At 53.0% G+C, this 8,934-nt stretch overlaps 2 protein-coding genes across 7 annotated transcripts; one reads left to right on the forward strand and one right to left on the reverse strand.

The window, feature by feature from the left end:
- Positions 1–295: 295 nt before the first annotated feature.
- Positions 296–3,820, forward strand: Ctsw (cathepsin W). Of its 5 annotated transcripts, XM_052192695.1 has the most exons (10): positions 298–421; positions 956–1,040; positions 1,873–1,986; positions 2,318–2,472; positions 2,567–2,663; positions 2,740–2,820; positions 2,906–3,031; positions 3,196–3,260; positions 3,336–3,536; positions 3,614–3,820. In XM_052192695.1, the coding sequence occupies exons 1-10, from the start codon at positions 341–343 to the stop codon at positions 3,722–3,724; spliced, it is 1,116 nt and encodes a 371-aa protein (XP_052048655.1). In that variant the 5' UTR covers positions 298–340; the 3' UTR covers positions 3,725–3,820. The 5 variants fall into 5 exon arrangements, with proteins under 5 accessions (XP_052048646.1, XP_052048638.1, XP_052048676.1 ...); XM_052192686.1 differs by having other exon boundaries at positions 296–421; positions 3,196–3,536; positions 3,625–3,820; XM_052192678.1 differs by having other exon boundaries at positions 297–421; positions 3,196–3,536.
- Positions 3,821–3,984: 164 nt separating this feature from the next.
- Fibp (FGF1 intracellular binding protein) lies at positions 3,985–8,657 on the reverse strand. Of its 2 annotated transcripts, none has more exons than XM_052192726.1 (10): positions 8,485–8,657; positions 8,108–8,306; positions 7,807–7,933; positions 6,520–6,620; positions 5,725–5,879; positions 5,302–5,410; positions 5,165–5,228; positions 4,799–4,885; positions 4,613–4,710; positions 3,985–4,138 (listed from the first exon to the last, which is right to left on the reverse strand). In XM_052192726.1, exons 1-10 carry the CDS (start codon positions 8,567–8,569, stop codon positions 4,069–4,071), a joined length of 1,095 nt encoding a protein of 364 aa, XP_052048686.1. In that variant the 5' UTR covers positions 8,570–8,657; the 3' UTR covers positions 3,985–4,068. The 2 variants fall into 2 exon arrangements, with proteins under 2 accessions (XP_052048686.1, XP_052048693.1); XM_052192733.1 differs by having other exon boundaries at positions 5,746–5,879; positions 8,485–8,656.
- Positions 8,658–8,934: the final 277 nt, after the last annotated feature.

Below are 8,934 nucleotides of genomic sequence, written 5' to 3' on the forward strand. Positions count from 1 at the left end.
AGTCTCTAGGGAACCCTGAGCACTACTCGTCCCTGTCTGGACACCAGACACCTGTGTCCCTGCCGGGTTTCCATCATGGCGCTGATGCCGGGATCATCACTGTCCACTGAGATGTGTCCTCTTGTCTCCTTAGGGACAGATTTGTCTTTATATCCCAGAAGAGACTGGTGCATGGTAGCCAAGAGTTGCTATTGAAAATAAGTGGGTGGGGGCCCAGGCAGGCAGGTGGAGGTCTACCCTCCTCCCGAAGCCTGGTTTCCCCTCTTGGTCTCTCCAGCCCCGCCCTTTGCAGCTTAGTCGGCTCAGCTTCCTGCTCCTGGCAGGCACTGGAGGCTTCGCCATGACACTGCCGGTCCACCTCTCCTGCTTTCTGGCCCTGTTGTTAGCAGGCCAAGGCCTGGGCGACTACCTCCTCACTAAGGTAAACGTTTCTCACCTGCTTTCAGCGCCTGCTCCATGTCTGTGGCCTTATCTTTGTGAACTGGCATATTTTTTTCTCTTCCTTTTTAGTTTTCTTAAGACAGGGTCCCGAAGGGCAGGGTAGCAGAAGGATCTCTGAGTTTGAGACCAGTCTGGTCTATGTAAGGAGTTTGAGAACAAGGCTATGAAGAAAGACCTTGTTTTTGGAGGAAAAAAAAAAAAAAAAAAAGACAAAGGTCTCACTTTGTAGCTCAGGTTAGCTTTTAATTGTGTAGCCCAGGGTGTTTCACTGGCTTCAAATTCTCAGCTGTCCTCCTGCCTCAGCCTCTTGAATGCTGGAATGAGCATCCAAATAGAGGGGTGAACTGCCTGTCTAGCTTTATCTTCCTGTTTCTCAGAGGGAGCAGTTGGCGTTGTGTGGATGCTCACATTTAGAACAGAGAAGAAAGCACGATGACCCTTTGCCCCGTTTTTGTGCCTTGGAGACAAGGTTGGGTTCACAATGATTCTTTCCCCACTTTCGGCTCCTTGCCAGGATGCAGGTCCCCGACCACTGGAACTGAAAGAAGTCTTCAAGCTGTTTCAGATCCAGTTCAACCGGAGTTACTCGAACCCAGCAGGTATCATGGGCACAGATGCTTCCAGTCCGACTTCCTCTGTCCACTCAAGAGATGCACTTATGGTTCCGGATGGGGAATAGACCTGGGCCAGGCCATTGAGGAGGAGATAGGTCCACATCGCACTCCTTAGCTTCCCCGTGTATGATGGGCATGGAACGACCTATGGCCATTTAACTGTGACTCCAGGCAGGGCATGGAGGACCACCATATTTTCACATTTTCAATCAGCAGATCCCTATCTCCAAGGTGGCAAGGACCCCAGTCCCAAGCTATCACAAAGTGCTCCCCCGCTTGCTGTGTGTGTGTGTGTGTGTGTGGTATGCCCCATCCCCTCACCCCACCCACCCATCCTCCAAACCTGTGGTCAGATGTGTGAAGAGGAGACAAGAGTAGGTACAGCCCACAGATGCAGGAAACCGACCTCTAGCCACTTTAACTTTCCTTTTTGAGTTACTGCCTCAAAAGGCCTCGCTTAGCTTGCCCATAGGGCGGGCCTGTTAGTGTCTCTGGGGGAAAGTCTAACCTCACATGGCCTGGACAATCACTTTCTTTTTTGTTTTTTGTTAGTTTGTTTGTTTGAGACAGGGTTTCTCTGTATAGCCCTGGCTGTCCTGGAACTCACTCTGTAGACCAGGCTGGCCTCGAACTCAGAAATCTGCCTGCCTCTGCCTCCCAAGTGCTGGGATTAAAGGCATGCACCACCACTGCCCGGCAGGACAATCACTTTCTTGCAGTAGAGTTGTAGTGATGGAAAGTGCCAGCACTTACCTGAGTGGTTGTGGGTGGCCACTTCCTGCCCTGAGACTAGCCTACAACTCTTTTTTTGGCCTAGAGTACACTCGCCGTCTGGCTATCTTTGCCCACAACCTGGCTCAGGCTCAACGGCTACAACAAGAAGACTTGGGTACAGCTGAGTTTGGAGAGACTCCATTCAGTGACCTCACAGGTATCCTCCTGGCCTCTAAGTGGTGGGTAGGGTGACTGGCAAATGTACAAAGTAAATCTCCCCTTTCATGGCCAGCCTGGGTGACTTCTCTAAATCCCAGAGCCCAAGACATGACTTGTGTGACCTGTGTACAGCTTGCCTCTCAGGCCAGAAGCAGAAGGTGTAGAGACTGCACCAGCACAAGATGGACCTCTCTAGGCCTCAGTGTCCCACCTGAAGCCTTCGAAGGGATTATAGGGATGGGAGGAGCCAAGATAGTGACAGCTAGAAAGAGGATATGGAAAGAGAAGGGTGTCAAACCCGTGACTTCTCTGGCCCTGTCTTCCTCCAGAGGAAGAGTTTGGCCAGTTATATGGGCACCAGAGGGCACCGGAAAGGATCCCCAACATGGCCAAAAAGGTAGAGTCTCAAGAGTGGGGGGAATCTGTGCCCCCTACCTGTGACTGGCGTAAAGCAAAGAACATCATCTCATCAATCAAGAACCAGGTATCTGTCCCCACCCAGTTTGTCCCCATCTACCACAAGGAGTGGGCAGATGAGGTCAAGGCCTTGACACCTTCCCCCTCCCCCATCCACTCAGGAAAAGTGTAGGTGCTGCTGGGCCATGGCAGCAGCGGACAACATCCAGGCTCTGTGGCGCATCAAACACCAGAAGTTTGTGGACGTCTCTGTGCAGGGTATGACAGGGTGGACATCTGACAGGGAAAGTGGCCTAGGGGACCTGCTCACCTATGCTGTCCCTTTCTGCCTTAGAGCTGCTGGACTGTGACCGTTGTGGAAATGGCTGCAAGGGTGGCTTCGTGTGGGACGCATATATAACTGTCCTCAACTACAGTTGAGTACCAGCCCTCGTGGGATGTCCGTAGGGATGGTGAGTGTTCAGTATCCAAAGCTCCTTCCTGGTCTTGCTTGTCTTCAGGTGGCCTGGCCAGTGAACAGGATTACCCATTCCAGGGGCACCAGAAGCCCCACAGGTGCCTGGCCAAGAAGTATAAGAAAGTGGCCTGGATTCAGGATTTCACCATGTTGTCCAGAAATGAGCAGGGTATGGCCAGGGTGGATATGGAGGGTGGGGCAGAGAAACCAGAACGGAGGCAGACAACCTGGCCATGGGAGACCCAATTAAACACCATTGCCCTGTAAGAACAGCAACCACAGGGCAGCAGGGCTTGACGGCGCCCTCAGGTCTCCAGTAATTACTATTTGCAGCAATTGCCCGCTACCTGGCCGTCCACGGGCCTATCACTGTGACCATCAACATGAAGCTACTAAAGGTGGGTGGACAGGGGCAGGGTGAGGGCACATGGGGAGATGCCCTGGATTCAGCTCCTCTGTCCCCACCCTTGCAGGATTACCAGAAGGGGGTGATCAAGGCCACACCCAGTTCCTGCGACCCTCAACATGTGGACCACTCTGTCTTGCTGGTGGGTTTCGGCAAGGAGAAAGCGGGCATGCAGACAGGGACAGTCTTGTCCCATCCTCGCAAACCTCGCCGCTCCACCCCCTTCTGGATCCTGAAGAACTCCTGGGGAGATGGGTGGGGCGAGAAGGTGAGCAAGCGGAGGCAGGAAGGGGGCTGTCTGTAATGTCTTCTTTACCTTCTGGCCTGATACCCCCAACTTCCTAGGGTTACTTCAGGCTCTATCGGGGAAACAACACCTGTGGAATCACCAAGTATCCGATCACAGCTCTAGTGAGCCTACCAGTTAAGAAGCTACCAATCTCTTGTCCACCTTGAGGCCAGCAGCCACTGCCCCTTGTCAGCCCCGCCCTGGGTTTCTGCCCGACTGCCACATCCTCTCTTACGCCTTCATAAACCGAGACATGCTCCACAGCTTCTGAGTGGATTCAGCTGGGGTGTAGAGTGGGGCGGGAGTGGGGTGGGAAGACCTCGCCTGTGCCTTGGTCCAGTCCCTGAGGTGCTAGCGTACACATCCTTATGCGTGACGACAGGGCACTCAGAGCACACGTGTGTGCATTGTGGAAATCCCCACGAGCTCTTCAGCCTGGAGCAAGGTCCAGTCTCCAACTTTATTCTCAGGGTGTGGTGGAGGGAGGGAGGCAGGGAGGGAGGAAAAGGCTCTAATCATGATAGAGACGCAGAAGGCAGCCACGGAGGGTGCCCATGTAGCGGTCCCAGAGGGCCTGGTGCCTGCAATGGAGATGGTAACAGTGAAGGGGACTCTATTCCCCGCCTGCCAACCCTACTACACCACCATGAGTGCTTTCTACACTTTAACACATCAAAGACTGCCCCCCGCCCACCTTTTCTGGATAGTTTGTTTTTGAGACAGTCTCATGCTGTGACCCATGCTGCCCGGAAAACAGTGGCAATCCTCATGCCCCAGCTTCCGATGTGCCAGGATTACAAACGAGCCCTTATGTCCGGCCCCCTTCTCCCTGCTCCCACCCAGTGCTGAGGGCTGATGTGAGGATGATTTAGTTTCCATAAATCTTATGAGTCTTCTGGCTTTATCCTCAGTTTATCTTTAGAAAAGCTAAAGTACAGAACTTGCCCAAGGTCAACAAGGAGAGGCGGAACCCCCCCCCACACAGGGTAGTGCAGCAGAGGACCCCGAGGCTACTGGAGGGCAAGGAAGTTACCAGCAGGCCTGGCATCTCTTACCGGAAGCCATCCAGGGAGTGGACCGACGCTGAATACTGGTTGAGGAAGAGCCGCACGTCACTCAGTGGCCAGTGGTCAGAGCGGCAGGGTTCCACAAACTATAGGCCCAAGGGGACAAGTAGCACCACCAGTACTGCTCAGACACGGCAGGATGGGGACCAGGGGGTGAGGGAAAGAACTGCTTACCTTCTCCACAAGGTCCACAAATAGGTCTCTGACATCCTTATTGTGGGTCAGCTTGGCAGCCACATTCACCAGCCCCCGGGACAGATTCTGTGGGGCAAGGATCTCGGGAGTTCTGTCTTCTGCTCCAGAAGCCAGAGGCTGAGTACTGAGGCTGAGGGAGGGCCAGGCCCCTCCCAAAATATATCCACCTCCCTCGGACAATCAAATCCCTTTTGTTATGAACGCGGGACCCCCTCATAAGCAGACAGGGAGAGCAGCAGTGCCACCTGCTGGTCAACTTCAGGAATGAGCAGAGCTGCCTGGCAGGGGTGCAGCACAGAAGGCTCCTGACACTTTAGGGGGAAGGGTCTGCACAGGGCCACAGACCTTGAAGTTGGTTTCCATCTCAGAGAAGACACCCAGCTTTCCCCGGAGGGCAGTGCACACCAGGCTGCAGGAAGACAGTCAAACCTTTAGCCATCTGACACTATTTTATACCCTGCCGCATGGACCCCCACAGTCACCTCTTGTGCAAGTCTAGAAGGTCCTTGTCAGCTACTAGAACCTTGAGCTCCTTCAAGTCTTGGAGAAACTCCTTATCTAAGTCCACATCCATGTCATCCATCTGTGAGTCTGCAAAGGCCACGAAAGAAGTTGTGGTGGATGAGACACCATCTTACGGGGTACTGAACCCTCTTCACCACTACTTCACTGGGATCTCAGAGGTGGACGGTGGAATGTCATGCCACAGGCCACACAATGGTGAGCCCTCGGTCTGCAGACAGGCGTGTGACAGGTGTGTGCGGAGCAAGGGGACTGACCACATAGAGCTGGCCTGGGGTGGAGGGGCTAGGGATCGAGGGTGCTGGGCACTGCGGAAGCTATATATACATCAGGACAAACAGAGAGCAGGGAAGCAGTCCCCACGAGGCTGGGAGTCCAGGCACCTGGCTCAGTGGGGGCCTCACCGACGGCTCCAAGGGTCCAGTTCCGGATCATAAGCTCAGCACAGAAAGCAAAGTCACCAAAGCTCAGGTACTGTAGCTTTTTCTTTCCTGTTTCAAAGCGGTTGTTGGCAAAAAAGACGATGGCTGCATAATCTCTGCAGACAGGGACAGTGACTCTCTTAGGACCAGAAATACCTTTTCCTGGTTCGCACAACAGTGTCTGATTACCTAGGAACCATTCTTGAAGAAACTCTTTATTGTTTTAAATCCCTCTTAGCAGCAATCCTGCTTCAGCATTTTAGTTCTGGTCTGTTTCTGCTCTAACTCACCAAGTGACCAACCACAGACCATGTCCTTACCAACCTCCCACCTCTGCAAAAAAATCCAGCCAGTCTTCCTAAGGAATACAACGGAAGGCCGCACAGCATCACTGAGCACTTCTTCAGTGCTTTACAAATGCCTTACCCTTGGCAATTTGATGCAGTTTACAGATCACTAATAGAATAATCATTCCACCAAACAGTGGTGGTGCACGCCTCTAATCCCAGCACTTGGGAGGCAGAGGGAAGGTGGATTTCTGAGTTCGAGGCCAGCCTGGTCTACAGAGTGAGTTCTAGGACAGCCAGGGCTACACAGAGAAACCCTGTCTCGAAAAAGCCAAAAAGAAAAAAAAAAAAAAGAATAATCATTCCACCAGAATAGTCGGAGGTAAAGGGGTTAGGAGAGGGAAGGGGCACCGGGCTAAGGGCCCAAGCCAATGTCATGTAGGAAGGGAGGGAGGCGGCGGCCCCTCACCTGGCTAATCGGTCAGAGAGGAGGAAGTGCTGCTGGATGTTATCCACCAGGGAGCCCCGCATTTCTTCCACCACCTTGAAGACGCGCTTAAAGTTGTCAAACTGTAAGGCAAGAAGACTGGTCAGAGCCGGGCGGTGGTGGCGCACGCCTGTAATCCCAGCACTTGGGAGGCAGAGGGAAGGCGGATTTCTGAGTTCGAGGCCAGCCTGGTCTACAGAGAATGGGTTGCTAAGGGACTTCTCTCTCCTGTCACCTATCTGCTGGGCAGGCGCTAGTTTAGTACTAACACTTCAACAAATGACTAGGTTTTTGTTGTTTGTTTCGAGACAGAGTTTCTCTGTGTAGACTTGGCTGTCCTGGGACTCACTACGTAGAACAGGGATTAAAGGTGTGCACCACCACACCCTGGCATGACTAGGTATTAATAACTGCCATCATTTGACAGATGTTTGCCAGCTTTTGGCACTTCTCTTAATAGAATGCTTACTTGTTCCTGTCGTTGCGTTCCATGTAGCATTGTGATCTCTGGCTCTTCAAGAGCCTGAGTTAGAATGGATTTTCCCATGTAACTGGAAATGAACTAAGCCACATATCTATGAGAACTCATGAGACACAAAGGCACCCGAGGCCTGTGAAGGTTGTAGCAAGAGTCACACCCGGAGCCATCTGAGCCCAGTTTACACGCTGGTACTTCTCCCCTGAAGACAAGGCTTATGGAAGCTACCAAAAAGGCTCATGGACAAGGTAGTATCTAGCTCCCTTTTAGATTTCAAGGGGTAGATATGGCCATGAACAGCATCTTCTAGGCGGGAGTACCATGAACAAAAAAAACCCTTGGGGCTCAAGAAATGTAAGCCCAGAGAGGTCTACAGGGGCCCAGCCTGAGTCTGACGGTCAAGGGCAGTGGGAGTCAATGAATCTCTATGCGGAGAAAAGCCTCGGCCAGACTCAGCCTATAAAAGATCACTCTGGCCAGATGGGAGGTGGAAGGAGAAAGAGGGACGAAGCTGGTTCCACAACCAAGGCTAGAAGTGGAGCTGCGGTAGTAAGCAGAAGGATGGGGCGGCTGGAGAGATGGCTCAGCGGTTAAGAGCACTGACTGCTCTCTTCAGAAGGTCCTGAGTTCAAATCCCAGCAACCACATGGTGGCTCACAACTATCCGTAATGAGATCTGATGCCCTCTTCTGGAGTGTCTGTGGACAGCTAACGTGTACTTACATATATAATAAATAAATCTTTAAAAAAAAAAGAATTAAGGGGTTGGCTAGATGGATAGTGGAACCTACCTGCCTCCGGCAGCTCTTGAGAGTAATTCCTGTTTTGGTGCTGATGTCATCCAGGTCTTTCTTGGTACCTTTGGACAGTTTCTTGCCCAAGACCTCCCGAACAAAGGCCTCGTCGAAGGTGTAGTACCTTGTGGAGGCACAGGACATTCATTATTGGTGATCCTTTAGGGAAGGAAAAGGTCTTTTTTGTTCTCAATTTTCTAAAATCCTGAGTACGTCCCATCCCTCCCTAAACCTCAGGTTCAGCCTGCAAAATGGGTATAAGTCAGATTGACATCCCCACCACCCCCCTAGTGAGCACCTCTCGATGAGGAGTGCCTGTCGGGAGGGAGGAATCTGGAAGATGAGCTGGTGCAGCAGCTTCGGCGGCGCGTGCAGCAGACGCTCGAGCATGTGAAAGGTGCGGTAGTGGTCCATGGTGTCGCTCTGCAGCACTCCTGTGGTGGCTCCCGTCTGCTCCAGGATTCCGGAGCGTACGCGCAGAGCCACTGCATCGTTCACTGAGGAGTGGGCGCTACCGTAAGACCTCAGAGGCCCTCCAGCAGTTTCACCTCCACCTCCAAAGCTTACACTTGCCCGACTCCCCGCAGTCAGCCCACTTCCTTAAACCAAGCCTAAGTCCTAGCCACGCCCCCTTTCACCTAAAACAACAGCTTCCCGGGAGGGCGCTACACAGACCTGAGTAACCATCCAGCCAGAGGCGATACACGTCTTCATCTATAAGGGTCGTGTTCCCCACGAAAATGTCTAGTTCGCTGGTCATGACGATGCCCAGGCCGGGTTCCCGCGAAGCCGGAGCTTGCACGGCCGGGGGCCGGGCTAGTAGCCGCAGAGCGACTTCCGGGAGTTCGGAGATTTTGCTCCGGGCACCCGGAGCCAATGAAGGACCACTTCCGGGACGGAGCCAGAGAGAAGCGGCTCTTCTCTCTACGCCGCTTGCTGAACGGTTTTTTCGCAAGACCTCGGCATAGTCTTCTCCCAGACTCCCCTGTCTTGCAGATTCTCTCATTACCTCCTTCTGACGTTCCCATCTTCTCGGTTCTCTCAGAGCCGCCCAGTTTTGACCCGTATCCTAAACTAGAATGCTTCCGAGGCTCTATCCTAGCGATTGCCTGGTGTGGGTGGCCC

Source organism: Apodemus sylvaticus, chromosome 1 (genome assembly GCF_947179515.1).
Source record: "Apodemus sylvaticus chromosome 1, mApoSyl1.1, whole genome shotgun sequence".
NCBI classification, from domain to species: domain Eukaryota; kingdom Metazoa; phylum Chordata; class Mammalia; order Rodentia; family Muridae; genus Apodemus; species Apodemus sylvaticus.

Coding starts and splice junctions, on each gene's coding strand:
- Ctsw (XM_052192678.1), top strand. CDS start 341: ATGACACTGCCGGTCCACCTCTCCTGCTTTCTGGCCCTGTTGTTAGCA. Junction 1,041..1,872: donor GAGTTACTCGAACCCAGCAG/GTATCATGGGCA, acceptor TTTTTGGCCTAG/AGTACACTCGCCGTCTGGCT. Junction 2,821..2,905: donor TATAACTGTCCTCAACTACA/GTTGAGTACCAG, acceptor GCTTGTCTTCAG/GTGGCCTGGCCAGTGAACAG.
- Fibp (XM_052192726.1), bottom strand. CDS start 8,569: ATGACCAGCGAACTAGACATTTTCGTGGGGAACACGACCCTTATAGAT. Junction 8,307..8,484: donor CTGGCTGGATGGTTACTCAG/GTCTGTGTAGCG, acceptor CCCACTCCTCAG/TGAACGATGCAGTGGCTCTG. Junction 6,621..7,806: donor TCAAGAGCTGCCGGAGGCAG/GTAGGTTCCACT, acceptor CTTGCCTTACAG/TTTGACAACTTTAAGCGCGT.